Source organism: Cavia porcellus, unplaced genomic scaffold (genome assembly GCF_034190915.1).
Source record: "Cavia porcellus strain 051 isolate PalLab524CR breed Dunkin Hartley unplaced genomic scaffold, mCavPor4.1 scaffold_2, whole genome shotgun sequence".
Classification (NCBI taxonomy): domain Eukaryota; kingdom Metazoa; phylum Chordata; class Mammalia; order Rodentia; family Caviidae; genus Cavia; species Cavia porcellus.
The window spans coordinates 15,656,376-15,680,632 of record NW_026947485.1 but is presented as its reverse complement, the minus strand read 5'-3'; the positions used below and the strand labels follow the sequence as shown (position 1 = coordinate 15,680,632).

Genomic DNA, 24,257 nt, shown 5'->3' with positions numbered 1-24,257 from the left:
TGAGTATAACTTCGTATACTGTAGCATCAAACATATCAAGACAATGTAAAACCATTCAAGAAAATGACAGTATTACAGGGTATTTAGAACCAACTAATAGAAAATGAACAATGGGTTCTGTATAATCTCCTTGTATATAAAAGTTTTTGTTTGTATTATCACATATAATAAAATCCAATAAGATACAACATGTTAAAACCGATGGAGACAGAAGAACAAAAGCTTGGTGGGACTTCAAAACAAGAGGATATTAAATCAGCACTACCTATTATGATGTCTTGTTTTCTCCAAAATGGCTGTTCCTACCATCCAACCTTCTCTGTCTCATGTCTGTTGAGCTCTTTTTCTGTCATTAGTTGTCAGTTTGTCTTCATTTTGCTTTCTGCTCCATTCATTGTGGTCTCTCTGCCACTGTTTCTGGAATCTTGGTATTTTTCTTTTTTTTAGAATGTCCTGCAGTATTCTCTGTGTTGAGTTGAATTGGTGTTTGCAAATTCCCCTAGTTCCTCTTTATCCTGGAAGCACCTTGTTTTTCCATCAATTTCTAGGGACAGTTGTGCAAGATATATCAATCTTGGCTGGAGGTTATTATCTTTCAAAGCCTGAATTATTTCCCCCCACCCTCTTTGTGATTTGATGGTTTGTGCTGAGAAGTCTGCTGTAATTCTGATGGGTGTTCCCTTGTAAGTGATCTGTTTGTTATTTCTGATGGCTTTTAATATTCTGTTCTTATGTTGTATTTCTGGAATTTTGATTATTATATGCCTGGGTGTTGTTCTGTTTGGGTTGTAGGTGGCTGGGGTCCTGTATGCCTCATACATCTGAGTATCGTCATGTTTTGCTAAATTGGGGAAATTCCCCTGGATTATTTCTGTGAATAGCCTTTGTAGTTCATTTGTTTGTGTCCCTACTTCTTCTTTTATGTTCTTAATTGTTAAGTTATAGATCCTCAAGCCTTTGTATTATTGCTGTTTGTTTTCTTGTTATTTTTAAGAAGTTTTTCATTTTATGCTCCCACATTACAAATCTGTCCTCCAGTTCAGATAATCTATCCTTAGTTTCTTTCAAGCTGTTATGCCACCTTTCGATAGAGTTTTTAGTTTCTTGGTAATCTCTTTGAACTTGCTTCACGTATTCTCTTTTCTCTATTGTCTCCATCAAACAATTCTCCCCTTTTTTTCTGCTGTTCCATTCCACCATCTGTTTTTTCTTGGGCGGTGCTTAGCATTTCTCTAAATATCCTACTTATATCTTGCTTTAGGTCATTAAATATTTCACTTTTGAACTCGTCTATGAGGCTCCGGAGATATCGCTTTATGTCTTTTGGTGCTGTGTCTGATATTGCATGTTTTCTGTGCTCATTCTCCTTTGCATTTATCTTTCCTGGATCAGTGTTTTCAGGGTTGGGGGCCGAGGACTCTTTCTTGTTGCTCTCTCTTCCCATACTTTTTGTTCCTTCTATAGAAGCGTATATAGGAGGCCCAGTTTCTTTCATTGTCAGTTACAGTTTGTTTGAATTGCACTGACTAGGTGTTCCCACCCACTGCAGTGTACTAGGGAGACACAGACCTGGGCAGCCTCTGCTGGGCCCACCCCTCCAGGTCAGTCAACCTACTGAAGGCTTCACTGCTAGGGTGTACCGCCAGGCACTGGGACCTGGTTTGGACCAGCCTTCTGGATCTTAGTCTGCAGCGTCACCCAGGCCAAGCGCTCCCCACCAATCCCACTTGAGAGGGGAATATGACTAAACTCACTGCAGCATCCTGTTTCGGGTAGTCGGCCTGGTCCCAGAATGTCCTCTGTTGAAGCCTCCTAAGCTATGGAAGGGTCCCTGTTCCTCTCACTCACCGCTGGTCAATGCAGAGCTCCCTGCCAGTCCTGTTCTTAACTCCATTCGCCAATTCCCACTCTCAGAGATTTCGCCTCTTTGTCACTGCTGTGCCAATTCAGACACAGCAGCAAATTCAAATCGCGGCTTCCAGAGGTGCAGGTTCCAGCTTCCGCGCTGAGATTTTATCTGTTCCGGTTATAGCACTGGGATTGCATTTCCAGTTGGTTTCTCTCAGCTTAGTTTGTTCCTGGGTTGGCAGGGTATATCTCCCCTTGCTTTTGACACCACACCATTCCTGGATTCTAAGCTGGCTAACTCAGAGAGCCTCCATAGCTGCTGTTATCTATCCCCCAGTTCTCCCGGAAGTCGCGTGAGTCCTTTTTGTGGGCTCTGGACCTCCAGTTGGACTCATTGGAGGCATTGTCATGAGCTCTCTGTTTTCATCTGGACTCATGTGGGACATTGCTGTGGGCTTCAGTCCCTTGACTAAATATTCAATGTCTTTGGAGTTGCAGATAGATTTCCTACAGTTCTTGTGTTCTGAGTGACCATCATAAAACAATATTATAAACTCCGTGTCCTGATTCTAATTGTTTTCTGCACAACCTTTGACTATAACACTCTTCTAGGTAAGCCTCTCGTTATGAAGGTTTCTTCTCTCCTCAGAATTCCCCTATTTGTTCTCTAGCAACAATTCCAACAACCAATGAAGCAGTGATCCTTGGAAAGGGTGGAGATGGGACCCTCTAAGATGTAAAATAGGATTGCAGCCCCAGATTCCCAGGTTACCCAGCTCTGGGTGCCCCACATCTCCAGAGTGATTTTATACTGCTGTCTCTTGCAATACCTGCAATACAGTTTGTGCTTTGCGCAGGTCTCCTCTGAGAACTTGTTCTTTTTCTGTGTCGGAGATACAAGTGTGGCTAGGGTCAGTCTGGTAATTCCTAGACCCCAGGGCCCACTGGGTACAACAGCTGCAATCCTGCAGTTTGTGTTTACTCAGCTTGGCTCCTTTCACTTAGCAATATGCATATCAGCCTCTTCCGTGCCTTTTCATGGCTTGACAGCTGCTTTTAATCACTCATAGTTGATTACATGGGCATATCACACCGTTCATCCAGGAAGATGCCCTCTGAGATTTGCTGGGGAAAATGCCCAGAGAAGTGACACTGAAACGCTGGTGGAAATCTCCTATAAAGAGGAGGGACTTCTTTTTTCTGTATTGGCTTTTTATTCTTTTCTTCCCCCTGTGGCATGTCATGGAGGTAAAGTCAATCCTGAGAAGCTTTTTGGAAAGGTGCTTATATGGATACTGTGAAACTTGTTGTTTTGAGCTTGGACTTGCTGGGAAAAGATCTGAGATGCGGGGGGAACTACAGTTCTTGGGACGTCCTCATGGTGACTATGCTGAATCCTACTGGCTTGTGACTACCACAGATATCTCCGTGCTACTTACTGCTACAGGAGCAAGAAGAATTGGAGAAACTCCTTCCTCCTGCAGTATTCTTCTAGCACCTCTGCTGACAAAACTAATGTCACAGCTACTGATGCAGAAGAAAAGATGCAAGGTTCAACTCCCTTGTTAAAATGTAGGACAATGAAGGGTGACGGGAACAAAGCTGATCCTTCCTGATTTTAGTGCTAAAAGTTTTTGTTTGTTTTTAACCAGGAGTGAGTATTCACTACTGTCACATGTTTTCTTAGGTGACAATAAAGCTTATTTATGTATTAACAATATTATAAATTATATTAAGTATTTAAATGTAAACCCACTGTTGCATCTAGATAAGCCATACTTCATCATGATGTATTAGCATTATCTATATTGCTAGCTTGATCTTGTACTATTTTGTTAAAATCTTTATGTCTATATTTGTGAAGTTATTGATCTGCCATTTTCTTTTTCTGTAACTTTTGTCTGATTTTGGTGGTTTATTGCCGTAATAAATAGGAAAGTATTCTTTCTTCCTCTCTGCTCTAAATAAGTTTGTTTAGGTTTTATCTCATTTCCTCATTAAATATTTGGTAGAATTTACTAGTGTAATCATGTAGTTTTGGAATTTTATTTTATTATTGTTTCTCTGTTTTGATACTGGGAATTGAACTCAAGACTTCGCACTTGCCACACAGGCATGTGCTTCGCCACTGAATACTCTGTCCTGGAATGCATTTTTTTTTTTTTTTTTTTTTTGTCTTTTTCCTTTTTATCGGTACCGGGGATTGAACTCATGACTGCCTGCTTGCAAGGCAGGCGCTTATGCTGCTGAGCTAAATCCCCAGCCCAGGAATGCATTTTTGAGAGACTTTGAATTATGAATTAAATTTTTGAGATTGATTATGGACTTCTTTTTGGTCCGTATTTTTAAGAAGTTTATTTTCTAAATCTAAGTTGTGAACTATATTTTATTAAAATTGTTCAAAATATTTATTTACTACAGTTCTAATATCTGAGGCATTAGTAGAATTTTTTGTTATTTATAATTTGTGTCTTTTTATTCCATTACTTTGGTCATTCTAGCTACTTATTATCAAATTTTTTTTTCCAAAAGAAGCTTTTGAGTTTGTCTCTTGTTTCCGTAATTACTTGTGTTGTCTTATTTTCTCCCTTTGTGTACTTCAGTTTTAATTTTTTTACCTCCTTAAATTATGTTTATGTTTTCTCAAGCTGCTAAATTTTCTTTAAATAAAGCTGCTCCCAAACTTTGTTGCAAGTTAAAATTGTCTGGGAATTCTTAAAAGTTACTAATGTATGTCTCCTAACCACTGAAATTTTAATTGGTTAAATTCATACAGGGTATAATGGAATGTTAAAAAAAAGCTCTCTGTGCTTCTAATGTGTGGTACATTCTGGGACACATTACTCTGAGCGGTATGTTAATTTTCCTCCACAGATTTTGATGTATTGTGTTTTCATTTTCCTCAGGAGGTTTTAAAATATTCCCTTGTGAATTATTTTCTTCCTTGATTATTTATAAGTACATTTATAAGTACAGTTTTCAATTTTCAAGTATTTTAGGGCTTTTTGTTTTATTGGTTTATATTTTAATTCTACTATCATTAAAGAATTGTCTTACTGATTTCAATAGTTTTCTCCCCTTCTCTTTTCCTTTTCCTTTTCATCTTCTCCTCTTTCCTTCTCTTTCTCCTCTTTCTCCTCCTCTTCCTCCTATTTCTCCTTTTTCTCTACCTTCTTCTTTTCTTTTGAAGCTGAGTGTATTTTCTATTTGGTAACTTTTTTATGCATGCTGAAAACTTACGTGCATTCTACTATTGACTATAGTCATCTGTAAATGTCATTTAGGTCAATTTTGTTGGTAGTATATTCAAGTATTTTATATTCTTACTGTTCCTGGGTTTTGGATGCTGGGGGCTTCTAGAGAATCTTTGTAGATTCTTGTTTTGAGCAAAGAATTGGCCAAGACAAGTACAAAAGGTAGCGAGGATTCACATTTACTAAATGTAGGAAAAGAAATATGGTCTGCAGAGTGAATGATGGCAGGTGAAAGTCAGGGAAAGAAATACACTCTGCAGGCTGAGAGTGAGCCTGTAGAATGCTCAAAGTTTCTTTTAGAAGTAAGCTTTATATTACTTTTTATTTGCTTTAGGGATTTTGAAGAATTGTTTGTATAGAGATAATAAGAGATTATTTAATCTGTATTATGCTAAACTCTTTAAAAAAGGAAAAACCACATTGTCACTTTTCCATAGAGGTGACCATTAAGGGCATTAATTATTTTGATCTATGTACTTGCACATCGTTTGTTACATTGACAACAGGTACTGTTTCTTTTCAAATAGATTGGGATTCAAAAACAAGCACATAGTGCTATAATGATTCTTACCACAGTGGATATTGAATTATGAGAGTTACTCTTGGTTATATGCTACCTAGGGGTACCATTTGATGTGCTTGGATATAGAGATCAGCAAATTTTTAGCTGTAGGCTGATATCCACACTGAATCATGAATTCATTATAGATGAATTATTTTTTAGGTAAGATATGTTATGAGAATTAAGATTAGGAACTAATTTTCTATTATGGAATGGGTTTTTCAACTATAAGTGAATGCCTTAAATATATATTAGACACATCTGTAGGGAATACACAACATGGTTGTTTAATTATTAGTCTGGAACATAAATTAATTACAAAGCTTTCCAATAAAAATATTACAAGAAATGTTTAGGCAAAAATATTTGTACCTAAAAGCAATTTAATTGACAGAAGCTTGTCAGCACTTTGAAACATTTATTCTCAGTTATACCTGGCTTAATTTTAACGTCATTTTTATTCTAGCTGTGTATCGATATATCATTTAGACAGAAAGTGCTGATGTAAGATTTTCAGTCCTATATTGCAAACATATTGAAGTTGAATGCAATTTTACTTACACAATCTGTTTCCTCTACTTGTTTGTACATTGGTTTTATTAGACTGTTTAAAATACATTGTTGTCGAGTATTAGAAGCTTGTTAATCATTTATATGACTTATTTTTTAATATTAACTACATACTAGATGGTTCATTTATCAGTTGTGTTTTCTAGAGCTATCTCTAAATTTGAGTATTTTCCTGGGAGATACACAGGAAGTTAGTGTCACCATATTTGCCATTCATATTGGTTTACTGCCACATGAAATTTATTATTAAACTTTCATATGAAAAGATAAAACACATTGTCATCTCATCTTGTCTCATTGTGTGCTTCAGTTATAAGAGCAATGATATGCCCAAAATTTTGTGACATGACTTAATATGAAGATCTTTATTATATAGAATGCATGGCTCAGTGTTTGCATGTATTTCAAGCATGACTATTACAGAATTAAGCTTTATTTGGATAGAGCACAGTAATTTTTCTCTATCTGTATGAACATAGTTATTTGGTAGCTTAGGTCATGAGTATTCCTTTATTTTTTATAAGGATTAAATCTCCATGAATATAAACTTTGATTGTGAAAATCATATTTAGTTCATGTTTCAGTGACTAATTGATAATCACAAGTGTTGTAGGTTGGTTGTTTATTGGATAGTTTGTACTATGCTATGGTGAATTTAACAGATTTATACATACTTAATGTCATCTTTTGGGCTTGCTGCTAATATAGATAAATACTTTTGTTTAGCATATAAAAGGTAGCATGCTTTACTTTTAGAAATATAAGTTAATATATTTGAAGTATGTTTAGTTCTATAATCTTGGGAATGTTGTTTTATTTCTTTGTGCTTTGGGACTGACTACTGTTTTCCATGGCAGGTGTATTTGAGATTTTCACGTTTCAACCAGCAAATGTATAGGTTTTCTACTTTCTGACATATTCTCTAATATTTGATATATGTCTTTTTTCTAGTCTGCATAGTGTTTGTGAAATATCATATCATTTTGGTTTTAATTTGCATCTGCTAAAGAATGTTATTCATATGTCTTAACCAACTTTTCATCTTTTTCTCTGGTGGTACTCTGAATCTCATAATGCATTAGCATGTGGGTTGAAAAATTCAGCCTCCTTGCCTCAGTTAGGAAAATTATGACATTTCATTCCCACTACAGAAGTTCCTGTGGGGAAAGCTTTTGTTACAAATGCACTGGGCTTCAGCTTTTCCCTCTACTATTGCTCCTTCTTTCCTTGCTAGTTGCTTCTGTGAATACTCCCTATAATGCATGCAAATTTCAGTCTTTCATTTTCTTTCCTAGGGAATCCAACTGTAGCAGGGTTATAGACTTGATAGGAATTACTAATTTAGGGTGACTAAGGAAGACCTCTAGTTTGATATAATGTTTTATCACAGACCTGCCTAAAATGAGGGAAAAAAACTAACTTGATATTTTGTGGAAGAATTCTGTAGACAGAACAGCAAGTAAAAAAGATTAAGGCAGAACCATGCTTGATGATGTTAAGGGGGCTCGTGTGGTGACTGCAGAAGCTGTAAGATGGAGAAAGGTGGCTACAACAAAGGGCTGTGGTTTTCCTGGCTTTTGATGTATTTTTCAGCAGTAGAATTCCATGATCATTCTAGATGCTCTGAAAAGGAGATTTTATAAGATGCATAGCAGGGAGGCATGTGAACAATGGCCTTGGTTTGAGTTATGTTGGGAGCAGGTGAACAGTGGCCAGATTATGGGTGTATTTTGCAGGTATCATTGTTTGATGGTTGAAGTATACACTGTGAGAGAAAGACAAGTTGAGGAAGATTTCCTTGTGTTCAGTTTACACAGTTGAACGAAATATTTGTGTTGTGATACCAGAAACAGGAATAGATGGGGGTGGCTAATATTGCATTTTTGGTTTAGAAATGTTAAATCTGTGTACCTATTTGACATTCAAGAATAGATGCAGCTTGAGAAGTTGGGATGCAAATCTAGGTCAGAGTGAAGATAAAATTTTGGGAGTTGTTAGAATTACATTACATTAAAAGTGTGGGCTCTGGGTGAGCTCCCTTAGGGATTGTCTGAAGGAATTTCTGAAGACTCAGAACGTATTTGTTATTGTCCTATTTTGTTCTGATCTTCAGATCTGAAAGGAGCTGCAAACAATAATTAAACTATGAATGTGGCTATGTTTCAGTTAAACTTTATTTACATAAACTTAGAGATGATGTGCTGGATTTGGCTTACAGGTAGTTTATTGACTTTTGACTTTGATAGTAAAAAAAAAAAAGGCACCTCTATATAGCGCTATATAGGACCTGATACTTTCAGGTCATGAATAATCAAAGGATAATCCAGCCAGGGCTAGAAGAAGGAAGACAGGATAGAAACTCAGAATAGGAAGAGGTTGCCATTTATATTTATCCTCATTTCACCCTGTGTTTTTTAAGTGGACAGACCATTCATAGAAAAAATTAAAAAGATAATATTTCAATTACTTGTCATTTTAGACATACTAGTTATCTGATAAAATACTTCAATAATTATTCTCTAGAGTTTATCATGTAAAATGCTCTTAACTCTAGACATTTGAGTGTGAAATTCTAATTGCAGTTTTTATTTGCACCTGCTTTAGGCAAAGTTCCAATTACTTCACGCACTTTTTAGTGCATTGTTTTAAGTGTGTTTTGATGGGTACTCTAAGGTGTGGGCCTGTTTGTTCAAAATGATATAGGTGGAATGTTATGTTTCTGAATATTTAGCTGATCTTTACATTCGAGGATGTCTACCTGTAGCACTTGGGAATGATGAAAGCCGAGGAAAAGAGTTTGGAGATAAAAGACATATCCTCCAGATGAGAATATTTCTGTTTGTTGAGGCCTTTGAAGCATTACCTTTCTATTAAGTAACTGAACATGAGTTACTTATGTACAAATGAAGCTCCCTAAGCCAATTTTGGTAAAAGGAATCTCATAGGCTTTTAATATCTTAGTTCAGAGAGATGATGATTAGATATTATTAGAAATTTTGGTTCAAACTTTAATTAATTTGTAAAATTGTAATTCTAGCAATCTATAGCTGGTATAGTTTTTATTTTTCTGATTTTTCTGTAACTAAAAGATGTCAGGTGAAGTAGGAATTCAGGAACTCCTTAGATATATAATTTTTGTTTGCATTTTGGAGTTCAGACACTAAAAGTTGTTCTGAAATTTTTGTATTGCCTACTGACAGATATTATGTATCAAGAACTCACATTACTGTAGGTCACTGAATTAATTTAAGAAATACCAATTGACATCATTCCGTTAGGGAATTGTGGGCTGCTGTTTGATATTATTGTCTTTGTCAACTGCGAACATTTAGAATGTATTACTTTTAGTATTTATGGACCAAAAGAATGAAGCAATATTCTCTCCAGATTTAAGACTGTTTTTCACATTGATGAAAAGTAGAGTTGATAGACTTTCTTTCTTCCCTACCAAAGTAATTAATTGCTCCTGTTTTCCCTTTAATGTTGTATGCAGTTGCATGTTCTTAAATGGAAAGAGGATGTTCCAAAAAGCATTCAAAACTGTTCAGAGTTGTGTGATCCAAATTCTTTGTTATTTGTAAGAGAAAGTAGTCATAATTAGTATTTCTTATGTGCTTATCATATATGCATGCATTTATATTCTGACAAATACAATGTTTTCTAGATGAGTTCATTGGGAAATAAATTTTACATTGTTGGTACAGTAGCAGTTAGACAATTTTTTTGCTAAAAACTCACAGTGATTTCGCTAAATTCTCCCAATATTTTATCTCTTGATGTTGACATTTTTTAATTGAATTGATCAAAATTGATTCCTTCGGGTATTAGTTACCGTCTAAGACGAACTTATATCCTTTGTGCTGCAAAATATTTTAGCAAATAGATTGGCTTGAATGAGTTTATGTGGTGATTCACTTATTTTCTAGCCAAGCAAGTAAAGTGCTATGAGCAAGGACAATATTAAATATGTTGTACATTCAGGTCTTTATTATAAAACTTCTTGTATGTTATACTGCCACTGATATTAATTAATTAGTACATATGTTTGGAATTATTTCAAATATGGAACAACATTTAAAAATAATGTATATCTTTTTTTTAATCATGTGATTCTTACTTTTGGCTTTATTGATATGATGAATTACATTTATTGATTTACGTATGTTGAACCATCCCTGCATGCCTGGGATGAATCCCACTTGGTCATGGTGTATAATCTTCTTGATGATTTGCTGCATCCTGTTTGCCAATATTTTATTGAGGATTTTTGCATCTGTGTTCATTAGGGAGATTGGTCTGTAATTCTCTTTTTCGGTTGGGTCTTTCCCGGGTTTTGGTACTAGAGTAATATTTGCTTCCAGGAATGACTTGGGAAGAATTGTTTCCCTTTCAATTTCACTGAAGAGTTTAAGGAGTGTCGGTATTAGGTCTTGTTTGTATTTTTTGTAGAATTCTGCAGTAAATCCGTCTGGGCCTGGGCTCTTCTTTGTAGGTAAGGAATTAATTACATGTTCAATTTCATTGATAGAGATTGGGTTATTCAGCAGTTTTACATCCTCTTGATCTAGCTTTGGTACTTCATATGTTTCTAAGAATCTGTCTATTTCTTCTGTGTTATCAAACTTTTGAGAGTAGAGGTTTTCGAAATAGATGTTGATGATCTTCTGTATTTCTATTGAGTCTGTAGTGACTTCACCTTTTTCATTTCTTATTGCATGGATTTGAGCTCTTCCTTCCCTTCTTTTAATAAGGTTGGCTAGAGGCTTATCGATTTTATTTATTCTTTCAAAGAACCAACTTTTTGATTCGTTGATTCTTTGGATTGTTTTCTTAGTCTCTATTGCGTTGATTTCTGCTCTGATTTTTATAATTTCCTCTCTTCTTTTGGCTTTGGGCTTAACTTGCTCTTCTTTTTCTAGCTGTTTGAGGTGTAGCATCATGTTATTTATTTGCATTTGTTCTGTTTTCCTGATGTGGGAACTCAGTGCAATAAATTTTCCTCTGAGGACAGCTTTCATTGCATCCCATAGATTCCGGTAAGTTGTATCTGTATTTTCATTTGTTTGTAGGTATTGCTTAATTTCTTTTTTAATTTCCTCTGTGACCCACTGATTACTCAGGAGTGTGTTATTCAGTTTCCATGTGTTTGTGGGATTTTTGCAATATCTTTTATCGTTGATTACTAATTTCATGGCGCTATGGTCTGATAACATGCAAGGGATAATTTCAATCTTTTTGCATTTATTTAAATATGTTCTGTGAATTAACATATGGTCTATTTTAGAGAATGACCCATATACAGCTGAGAAAAATGTGTATTCTGTTGTTGTTGGGTGGAATACTCTGTAAATATCTATTAAATCCATTTGTTCACAAGTGCAGTTCAGTTCTTTTATTTTTTTATTAATTTTCTTTTTGGTTGATCTGTCCATTGGTGTCAGTGGTGTGTTAAGATCTCCTGTCAGAATTGTATTACTACTGATTTGGTTTTTCATTTCTGTTAGTACTTGTTTTATATAACTGGGTGCTCTGGAGTTTGGTGCATATATATTTAAGATAGTTATATCTTCCTCTTGGAGTGCATATATATTTAAGATAGTTATATCTTCCTCTTGGAGTTTTCCCCTAACCAGTATGTAGTGACCTTATTTATCCTTTCTAATCATTATTGGCTTGAAGTTGACTTTGTCTGCAAACAGAATAGCTACCCCAGCTTTTTTTTTGGGTTCCTGTTGCATGGAATGTTGTTTTCCATCCTTTGACTTTGAGTCTGTGAATATCCTTTTGAGTTAAGTGGGTTTCTTGTAAACAGCATATGGTTGGATTTTGTTTCTTGATCCATTCTGCCAGTCTGATTCTTTTAATTGGTGTATTGAGACCATTTACATTAATAGTAAGAACTGTTATAAATTGGTTTATTGTTGACATATTATCTTTCTGGTGTTGCATGTTTATCTTTCTGCTCTGTTCAACTGTCTGCTTTGTTTAGTGGTTTTTTTCTAAATGTATCTAGGCTGTCTTTCATTTTTTTTTCTTTTTAAAAAATTATTTTATTCATACTCGTGTATGAAAAAATGGTTATACTATCATGTTTACATACATCCTTATATTGAAAACTCAGTAACAAATCATTTACATTTTATGAAGAACAAACATTAAAAATACTGATAGGTTATACAAAGGAGAACAGGAAAAAAAACTAAGATATAATAATTTTTCTTTTATTAAAGAGCAGCATCCTGAGAAGAATCATAATCAATTAGTAATATTTACCCTCACTACAAAATAACATATACGAAAGTTAGTGATTGTACTGATTTTATTACTTTTACTAAGCCACTTTATCTCCATCACACTCAATCCAATGAAATAAAGCATAATTTGAAGAAAATATGTCCTCATTTGTCCTTGCCATGCAAAGACCTGGGAGCACTGTACAAAGTGAGCATGGCGGCCCACGTATAGACCACGTGCCACTGTGATTCGGAACCACGGGTAGAATGTCACCCTACCCTGGAGGCCAGGCTACCTCACTCCATGGGAGCTGTGCAGTCAGAACTATTTCCGTGGTTGCCACAGATCTCACTCAACAAGAAAAGAGCTTTTAGACAAGGAAATGCAGCCATCTTGGAGGCTCGTTCTTTAGTAGGAGGTGGACAGAGGGCCCTTTCCTGAGTACCTGGATAGAAAGATTACATGTTCTACAGATTGCTGCATTGATGCTGTGTTGTTATACGGAGAACAAGGTGAGCACTGAAATCACAGTCAGATTAAGAAACTTCCACAACTTTTACTAGTTCTTCAAATAACGGAGCAAGTTCCTTTTCTAAGCCGACAATCAGTCCTGTTTTGGCAGTGCTGCTGGCTATGAAACTCACCACCAAAGGTAAACGATTGAACTGAACCACCTGGTAGATATTGTAGTAACAGATGATGCTTTTGTTTTTTGACAGTCCCAGCTTGCTCCCTTGATCTGTTGCCAGGGCAAAAGTAGACAAGAAGCCAGGCCTCAACGCATGCTCTGGGGCATTGTCATTGGCCACTTTAAGAACAGGTACTCCATCTCTATCTGATACAACAATAGCATGGAGCCCTTCAGCACTTGGTAACTTCTTATACAGGAACCGCTTTAGGTTGTCCGCCATGCCGCGCAGCTCCGACCTCGGCTCCTGGCTTTCTTGGTTGTCTGTCTCCCACAGGCTTCCAGCAACAGCTTCAAATACAACTTCCTCGGCCAGCCACAGTCACGCAGCTCTAAACCAGATCTCAATAATGTATATCTTTCAAAAGATTGTAATGTCATCACTAAGTTTGCTGAAATATTGTACATTTAATTGTGATGGCAATTCTATAGTTAGTATTTGTGTTACCTTTTTAATCAAAGGTGCATAATTTAGTATTACTAATAATATTACACAAGAAGGGATCCTATCTCCTACTATTTTGCAACCATCTGCAGGATTCTTTACAATCTGAGAAATATGGAACTTTAGTTTTTAGTTTGAGTCCAAACCATATATAAATTTGTAATAGCTGATAGACTTTTGGCTTGAGTTTTTTCATATGTAAACAAAGCTGGATGACATTTTATTATCATTTCTAATAATGCTATTCACTATTTTTATGCTAAATATTGTAGAGTACAAATAAATAAGCAAACCATCTAACTTTAATAATTGTTACCTAGTTTATATCAAAACAACTGAGTAATTTAAAATAGCATAAGTTTCACAGCACCAACATTGTATATGATAAAATAGGAAATAGTGTGAATCTGGACCCTTTGGCAGGACTTTCTATAGAGCATATTGCTTCACATAAGCTGGAAAATCTTTAAATTAGTGAAAGAGGATTTGCCATGTGGGGGTGACCATACAAAGAACAGATACAAGTAGACCTAAACAAATGTAATGTGTTTGTAGAACTCTGGTTGTGGTAGATTTGAAGAGTCATTTTCTATTGAGAAAGCAATAGGAAACCAGTTGGATATCTACATATGGAGCACCTTGAATGCTGTCTCGAGTTTTGATTTGTCTTTGTTATAAATTGAAGCTTATATGCTTTAAGAGGAAAGGATAATTCATTTAATTATATGGGTAATTTACGGATGTGAATAAGGCAACTTGATATTGGGGATCAGAAATAAAAAAATGTTATAGAGACTTCTAAAACAGAAGACTTTTGGCTAATCTTATTTGGAAAACATAGAGAATACTTGTAGAGAACAAGGGAATTAAGGATTGGTTTCTGGATTTATTATTTTTTAAACCATTGACATACACTCCAAGAGAAAATATCTTAGAGAATATTTTTCTTGCATTTTATTTACTCAACTACTATTGACCTATATAATATAAGATCTTATGTTGGTTAGATAATGAACCTGTGTTATTTCTAATTTGATTGTTTCTCATATCTCTTGATCCACTTTTCCACTTTTTCCACTTGATCTTGTATGTAGTGATCCAATACACAGTGAGCCACGTGAACTACTTGACATGACTATACTAATATTTTTCTTAGTCTTGATATTGGAAGAACATCACAAATAGTAGACACTGGTCCATCATTTGGCAGAGCCCATATTTCCAGAATTGTTACAGGAATTGTCATCTCTAGTATATCTTTGGAAAGGATATTTTGAGGTGATTTTTTAAATTATTTGTTCAAATGTGTATATTGAAATTTGAAGGGATATTAGAGTTACAGTTTTAATCATTTTCATTTATATTTTAATACTATAATTCTTTTATGACACTGTGGAATTTATTTTTTAAGGAAACACTTTATTCTGCCTATTGTTATTAACTGAGCATACATTTCTATCTTACCTGAATTTATACTCATTAGTGTCTGAAAATTGATTCTAATTGCTGTTGTTCCCCGAATGTACTTCTTATATGTTGACAGCCAGAAAATATAAGTGGAGTTAAAAAACTATCCTTAGGCTTTATGTATAAATACTAGCAATATAGAATTCTGTTTTATTTATAGATTTCTTTTTTACTTGTATTGTAACTATGATTATATTTAGGTCAAGACTAAATTTTTGAGATTTCTCAATAAATAATATCACCACATGGTATCAAGTTCTGAAGGAATAAAAACAAATATATCATTTCAAAGTAAAGTTATTACAAAAAAATTCAGAAATAATTTGAAAGAATCTAGGCTACAGGAAAGAAAATTGGAAAAAATAAACCTGTCTTTATCAGAATGTATTTGACAAGGGCTTCCCAATGTATTCTTCCTGCTTTATCCCCCCTGCAGTGTGCCTACAAAAATTGTGTTACTTCTTTTGGTCATTATAGAAACAATAAAAGTTGTAAAATTGAAAAATGATGCTGAAAGCCTTTACTAGAGAGACTGGTTATTTTAGAGGAGAAATGCAGTCATATCTCATGCTGTATGCTTTTCTAAAGATGAGTCTGTCCTAAGCAGCACAGGCCTACAGTGTCTCAGCCTCTGGCTCTTTTCACACATCGCTGTTGTATCCTTTCTAAGCCACGTAGCTACATGCAAATTTAGCATGGGAAGGAGCATTAAAATGTTGTCATTCAGATTGCAGATGTAGGTGATTGATCTTACAGAAAAGCCTCAAGGAGAACAAGGTGAGTATGCTTTAAATGGATAATGGTTTATGATAGAAATGCCAACAATGTCTGGATGACCCAAAATGGTAGAAGCAAAGTAATATCACCAAGTAGAAGCTACAGCAAGTGTGTGAGTATGTAGTATTAGGGAGTAGAGATCATATCCTCATAGAATTTTGAGCTTCAGCCAATTTAATGGATCATTTTGCTGAAAGTATTCATTTCTAAATTGGGCACCATGGCCCCAGAAAGATTAAACACCTTGTGCACTATTGCAATAACTAGTAATTAGGATACCTGAAAGAGATTAGATGCCTTTTCTTATAATCTTGTACTCATTCATTCAGTCAACAGATATTTACCGAGTATTTACTATGATCTAGGCGATAAGGATAAAATGTTATCTGACATACGTTTTTTAATTTCTGAGATCAATATGGTTTAGCGGGGAGACTCGTTTAAGTCAGAAAATAAAGTGCAGGTTGGTAAGGGCTGTGAACAAGCTAGACACGATGACTTGGAAAGCACAGGAGATGTACCTACCCAGCTGGAGATCGGAACCCAGGGCCTTAGGGAAGGATCTGGGGCCACTTTGGCATATAAGTAAATCCCAGACTATATTGCACTGGAAATGAGAGATGACACTGCATCCTATGCTTAGATTTTAAATTATGTTCAACAGCTAGAGAATTTGAGTCCACTTTTTAAAGTGGATGTATGTGGTGTGTTCCACACTGAACTGATTAAACTACTCTTTATAATTCTGTATATGACACACAATTGACTCTCTTATTTTATAGTTCTGGTAGCATGAGAAGCAAGAGTGAAAGGACATATTGATTCTGTACTGCAGGAAGTAGCCAAGGGACAGGACATGCTAATATAGGTTCACATTCCAGATTTGTTTTTTAAAAGACAAGTTATTAGATGTAAAAATATATTAATAATGCATTGAATCTAAAACTGTTTATTGTTTGAACTTGATGGGTTAGAAAATTCTAAAAACTGTGATTAGCTCCCTATAAATGTTATATATTAAATGCATTTCAGATTTGTTAAAAAATAAACAGTAAATTTGGAAACCATAAAATATTTAAAATATGAATGAATCATTGGATACTAAGTTGAGGAAGGTGTTCCACTATTTAAAACAAAGGGAGATATAATAAAGGTACTGTTTGGTAAATTTGATTATGTAAAACAAAATCCTTATGTGTCAAAAATTTTATACTTAGAAACAAATGAAAACCTAGGAAAATATTTGCAGTATTTAATATATTACTCACATATAAAGAAGACTCAAAAAATACTAATGAACAGCAGTGCCTTTGAAGGAAAATAGGTAAACATCATGAACAGATAGTTCAAAAAAGAAAAAGTCAAGTGAGTATAGTAAAGTAATTAATCTTGTAATTGAAATTGTATGAAATCAAATGAGGCATACTCTTTCATCCATTATGCTGGTAACACTTGTGTTGATGAAATGTATAATATGACTGTATTCTTCTTTCTTTTTTTAAGATAGGGTCTAGCTGTGTAGTTCAGGGTGGACTTCAACTTATTATGTAGCCCAGGTTGGACTGGAACTCCAGGCGATTCTCTTGTCTCAGTCTCTTGAGTGCTGGGATGACAGGCATGCATCATCAGACCTGGCCTTATAACTATACTCTTACATATTGCTGGTAATGGGCATCAAAATCCTTAAAAGTGTTTATATGACTTTTATTGATATTTTAAATCTTAGAAAATTTTTCATAAGAAATAAATTGGAGATCAGATCAAAGATAAACAGACATTAATTGCTGCATTACTGTGACAGTAATTGTCCAACTAGGTCAACCAAATAATTTTGGTATAGTGAAATGATGGAATGGTTATGCAGCCATTCAAAAATTCTGTTATTGAAGGTTATTAAAGGATGTTGAAAATTCTTTTTTCATATGTTAAATGAAAACATGCAAGTTACAATTGTTCCTCCTTATTCATGTTTTGCTTTCTGCAGTTTCAGTTATCCAGGGTTAATCACGGTTCAAAGATATCAAAGGGATATCATAGAAATACATAATCCTGAAGTTTCAAATTTCCAGTTTAATGCCATGCATCATAGTGAGATGAGATCTCAGGCAGCTCTATTCTGTCCTACCAAGAACACGAAGTTATCTTGGTGCAGGGTATCCATGCAGTCCATGTCCCCCACCCTCTAGTCACTTGGCACTCATCTTGGCTGTCAGATCAACTACCACAACTGTCACAGTGCTGTGTTCAGGTAATGCTGATTCTACCTAACAAAGTACAAGAGAAATGATGTTGGCAGTTCGGTCAACCAAAGAGTAGGTACAAAGTTTTACCTTTAAGCGAGAAGGCTACCTAATTAGGGAAGAAAAATATTTGTATATTGATGTTGCTAAAATTCATGGACAGTTAATCTCTTATTGTAACAATTCATAAATTAAACTTTACAGTAGGGATGGTATATAGAGGATGAAACAGTATATATGGAGTCCCATTCCATCTGCAAGTTACAGGCATCTACCAAAGGTCTTAAAACTCATCCCTTTCGAATAAGGAGAACTGCTATATAAAATGATAAGCACCATAATTCCATTATTTAAAAAATATAAATGCAAAGTTAGATAAAAATATAGAGGAACTAGAGAATCAGAAGTGCTATTTAAATATTGTAAATTATGTATCATATGTGATTTATATTTTCTTATAATTTAAAAAATATTTTCGTATTTTCAAAAGCCTCATTCATTTTAATGACAGAAAAAACCTAAAACTTGGAGACTATACATATGTAGTAAGTTATTTTCATTTCTGTTTAACCAAGTAATTTGATATCTTTTTTATTAAATATCTTTTTTATTAAAACTGGGGATGCACTCAAGGCCTCAAACATGCTGGGCAACTACCTGACCACTGAACTACCCACCCAATATCTTTCTGTTTTGTAGTATTTTAAGACAAGTGTTGCTAAGTGGCCTGGGCTCATTTGAACTTGTGATCCTCCTTCTTCAGCCTCCCAAGTAGCTGAGATTATAGATATATGTCACCATGCCCAGCTAAATGAGTATCTCTATTCTTAAGGCAATATGATACATCAGAAACTTTGTTCAGGTGAGGGTCCAATTTTAATCAGTGCCTATAGTTTTCTTTTGAGAACGTTGCAAAATAATTACTGCCCTTACTTATATATTTTGTTAATACAAGAGAGATGTAATTATACTATGCTTTCAAAATAAAAAGATTGTTGAATAAATTATACCAAAGTTTGTATTGTTTTATTATTTTCTTACTTTTAGAAATATTACACCTAAATTTTATTTTTAATTTAATGTGGCTATTTCTTGTACTAGTGTATTCATGACAAGAAGTAAAATAATTCTCAAATAGCCATATGATATAGTATAAAGCAAAACTGAGTACAAGTAGAAAACTGTGGTTTGCAAAATAAAATTGGCCAAAATTCCTTAGTGTTTGTTTTCTATTCAAAGCAGAATTGTACCTCAGGTTGACAGGAAGATAGGAAAAAATGACAGAATGTAGAAGAGTGATTTGGAAGAAAAACAGCTTATATCACTTGAACATATAGTTTGATACTTTGAGTTAGAAAAAAAATCCAGTCAAACCATTTTCAAACACCTTAACCATGGAAATTGTCTCATAGTCATTATACAATGAGATTTCTAATGGATTTGGTAAAATATGATAGAATCTTAAATTTAGAGTCCTCTGAGATAAAAAGATCCTTACCTATTTGGACTTAAATACTCTGAACTAAGTCAATTAGCACAATCTTCAGCAATTCCATCAAAGTTTTTAGTGTTTTCTCACATGGTGACAAATGAGACGTTCAGCAAATTATGACAGGAAAAAAAAAAAAAGAGATACTCAGAGAAAGAGTGTCATAGGGAGAATGCATCAGAATCGTTACTTGATTTTTCTTTAATTTTTGTCTATGGCCATTTTGTCTATGGCCTGATTGTGCCCAATTTCATGTAATTTATCTTTAGTTTTGAAATTGTTGTTACTGATTTAAAAGCTGATGATGATGGCAGCAATTAAAATTTGTTAAGCACTTATTACATGGTATACTCAGTGCTAAATGCATACAAGGGTTACTTCTCATGTGGCAAAGACTTAATTTTTGCTAGTTTTGGGCAATAGACTACAAAGTTGTACTCTTTGCAGTTGTGATAGTGGTAGGAAGGATTTAAAAAGTAAAACAGAAAACTGAGCTTTGAGAAATATCATTTCTTAGGGATTTTTAAAAATCAAGATAATGTATTTGAGAATTTTTTCCTAGCATGCAGAAGAAATGGGAGGAGTTTTTCACAAGAGGTGATAGGAGGGGACTATGGTAGGGGATACTCACTAGATCACAAATAATTACAGTAGTATATATATGGAAACAAGAAAACAAAGAAAAAAGGTAAAAAGGATAAAGCATAGAAAGAGTTTTGGTATCAGAAAGATATTTGGTTTTTGTCTTCTGTAATGTTATCTGTGTTCCTGGAACTGAATTTATAAAACCCTTGGGGTTTTCTGAGTTTTATGAGTGTTTCTGTTCTTAGGCCATGCTTGGTGGGCCCTTTCAGAGTTTACAAATGGGGACTGATTACCAGAGTATTGATCTTTGATTAGAATTTTGGAACACTCAGCTATCTCCCCTTGTTTCTGGGGATGGAAATGGAGCTGGAGGCTGAGTTAGTCAAAGTGCCAGTGATGTAATCAGTTGTGTCTATATTATGATTCCTCCATAAAAGTTAATCTGTGGAGTTTGGACAGCTTCACATTTGGTAAACACGTCTGTCTTGGGAGAGTGGTGTCCCATTCTAGCCCCCCAGTCCACAGGGAGAAAAGTATTTGTGCAAAAGACCATCTGGATCTCACCCTGTACACCTCTGCATCTGACCATTTTTATCTTGTGTACTAAACCTGTAAGAGAAAATATCCTTAGGAGTTTTGTGGTCTTTCTAGCAGATTATTAAACTGAGTGGCACAGGTTGTCGAGACAGCCCCTATTCTTTGTAGCCCGATCAACAGAAGTGTGGGTAAATTTGGGACCTGTGGATGGAGTTTTTTAGGACTGAGCCTTTAAACCTAAGGAGTCTGAGGCTCACTTTGTTAATGTCAGAATTGAATTGAGTCCTGGGACACCCATCTAGTGTCAGAATCAATTTGTGTCAGAAAGAAGACACCTCCCATTTGATATTAGAAATAGTACGAATGAAAACAGCTGAAGTAAAACTAGGAGAAGCAGTGAGGTAAGGACAGGAAAATTAGAGGAAAGAGGTAAGGACATAATAGGTTGGTGGAAAGCGAGGTAGTAACTAAGGAAATTAAGACAATAGAGTAAAATGTAGTCAGATCAGAAGCTTTAGGATATAAATCTACAAATGCTTGGCTTTCAGCAGGAAATTCTTTTGATGGCTACCCCTATATACTTTCACTGGACTAAGGAAATGAGGGAAATATATAGCAAAAAGTTGTCGAAAATGGAGTGAGCAGAAATAAACAATCTGATGCTGCATCTCAAACTCCTAAAAAAAAAAAAAAAAGAGTAAGTCAAACTCAAAGCTCATAGAAGAGAGGAAATTGTAAAGATCAGAGCTGAAATTAATGCAGTGGAAACTAAAAAATGTGGCTAGAATATGTAAAAGAAACTTGACTAGTTCTGGTACTATTAGAAAAAATTGCTTTAACTAGTGGAAAAATGGTGAATTAAGTAATTGTGCATGTGGCTCTGGAACCTATAAGAAATTCTTATATGAGGTTTATGTTGGGTAGTAGATGACCAGCAAATACAGCTTGCAGATGTGGAATTCTGGATACTTGTCTTGGTATACTTTTACTTCTCTTGTGTTGCTGGAACAAAACACCCAACACCCAATGTGAAGAAAGGAAAGGTTTATTTGCTCACTCTTTGTGGAGGTTTCAGTCCATAATCAGTTGGCTCCAAGGCAGGGTGGCATGGCACTGGGATAGCACTTCAAGGCAGCAGACAGAGCACAAAGGAAAAACAAGCCTCTTCTCCTTTATATTGTACACAGGCCACCGCCCCATCCCCCACTTTAGGACAAGTGTAGCACTCAAAATCTTCCGACCCTCCTTTGCATAGGTTGAGAATGTTTACAAAGTAAGGATCCTGGCTCCCTCCTGAGTATCTCAGTTAAACTTATAAAATTCTCAAGTTGACACAATGTATCAACCATAACAGCACTTTGGTTGATAATGAAGACTGTATATGAAGAATAAGAAACCTGTAAAGCAAGCAAGAAAAGAACATTTTCTTTTAAAGGGTGTAAAAATTTTATATTTGTTTATATTTCTTTGTAGTACATAATCATTAAATTCATCATTGGGAGTAGGTACATGTATGTAACACATTTTGATTCTTAATTCTTTAGATTCTCCTTTGCAAAAATTTTGTCTCCCCATTTTCTGTTATCTTTTATTTTGCTCTTTTAATTCTTATTCTTCGTGTTCCTCATATAAGAGAAGTTATGCAATATTTAAGCTTATGTGTCTGATTTATTTCACTTATCATGAGGCATCCATTTTTCTAATATGATTCAAATTACTCTTCTTTATGCCACGGTGTTACTCCATTGTGTAGAAATGCCACATTTTCTCTATTTGTTCATCTGGCTGCTGTGATTTGTGTTGCTGTAAACATGAGTGTGAGTGGATCACAGTAGAGTGATGTCTTTAACTCAGAAAGAACAGTTTCTGTGCCTTTACTGCTTTCCAAGAAGAATTAGACTGAGATTGAAGAATGCTTTAACTGGGTCAAGGAGAGGAAGGCAATGGCTGATAAATGTCATTGTTAAGAACACAGGGCAGGGCTCCTACCTAGAGAGTAGGGATATATTAAGAGAGTCATGGTTGTATTACCATGTGTTAAGTAATCCTCTCCAGACCTCCTTGAACTAATATTCTTTTCTGCTTGCTTGTCTGTTGGCCATTTTTTCTGGTAAGGCCAAAGCCTATTATTTTAAAAAGCTTACAGTTTTGCATTACCATTTTTGTGTAAAACACACGTAGTATTTGCTTTTTAAACTGATCAAAGTTTTAAGACATTTACAAAGCAATCAGAGTGTAGAATCCTTGTAGATGTCAAATTTTCCCTTAATTTATCCACAGTTTAGTACTGCACACAGCTAGGTGTTTGTATGTTTGGTAATTAACCGTTATCAAGTCTATTCAAAGCATTGTATGTATTTTTTTAGATACAGCTATTGGTCCACTTTGCACTCATATTTCATCAATTTCTAGACAACTTAGTTAAGTTACAAAATTATAATGACCAGAACAATGATGGTGAACTTTTTTAGAATTTTCAGTGATTACAAACACTTTTTTGGAGCACATTTGCCTTGGCTTTGCCACCACTGCGTTAGTGGATGAAGAAGATACCTGTATGCAGAGAATGGCTCACACAGGGTGCTGCCCAAGGACGCCAGCCTGCATGTTTCATGGGTGTAGAGGCAGAGAGCATTATTGAAATGCTTATGAAATCTGCTGCCCAGGCTCACAAATTCTCCAGTTCCTCTTTTCATACTCTTTCTGGAGATTCTTTAGTCCTTCAATAATCTTTCACCTGTGTAGTGGTTATAAGCCATCTCATTGTGAAAAAAGAAACAAATAATGACTAATGAATAAAGGTTAATGATTAATAATTAGGACAAATATCATAGTAGATAATACTCTTCCAATTAAAATTGTAATAATTCTCAAGTTTATAAAATACAGTTTATATTAGTTGAATATATTTTGGTAGCAAAATAGGTAATATTATTAATTCATTACTGAAGTCTCTTTCTTTTAAATGTATCCTGTAATTAGAGTTTTACTCTTCATCATTGATTATTGTGTCTTCATTTGTTGTTTTCTTTGTTTTGAAATGTTATATAAAATATACCACATAGAAATTGAAAATGTAGCCCTACTCCAGTCCCATAATTTCCTCTTGTTTTATTCTGTTGCTAAATCAGACATTCACATTTACTAGATTATTGTCTATTGCCATGGAAATCGTTTTGTTATATTTCAATTTCACTTCAAGAACAAGCAGCAGGAGCTAATGGACCATAAGTGGGAAATTCGTTGTTTAAATAATGATTGTCTTTTGTATTTGGCTAACGTGAAAAAGGGGAAGTGCAATTCCTCTGTCACACAGCATGAGAAGGTAAATGGATCAGAGTTAGAGATAGGATTTCCCAGAAAGAAACGTGAATTAAGCTATATTTTATCACAATACAAAGAAGCAGATGCTGGATCGAAGTTTGGACTACAAGGTGCATCTTAGGACCACACCTGGGGAGAGGAAGTGGAAGACAGGGCAGATGCTGAAGCCTTGTGCCCTGCAGGCTGTCTGCTGACCACACTGTTTACATGTGGGCAGTGACTGGTGCTTCCCTGAAG

The 24,257-nt window shown here is 35.0% G+C and overlaps 2 protein-coding genes across 5 annotated transcripts in view; one reads left to right on the top strand and one right to left on the bottom strand.

Moving 5' to 3' along the window:
- Window positions 1–24,257, top strand: part of Immp2l (inner mitochondrial membrane peptidase subunit 2) — an 878,014-nt gene that overhangs the window by 167,212 nt on the left and 686,545 nt on the right. The gene's annotated exons all lie outside the window — the stretch shown is intronic.
- On the bottom strand, window positions 12,536–13,495 carry LOC100729172 (ragulator complex protein LAMTOR3-like). Its single transcript, XM_063238770.1, has one exon. It carries the CDS (start codon window positions 13,377–13,379, stop codon window positions 13,005–13,007), a length of 375 nt encoding a protein of 124 aa, XP_063094840.1. The 5' UTR covers window positions 13,380–13,495; the 3' UTR covers window positions 12,536–13,004.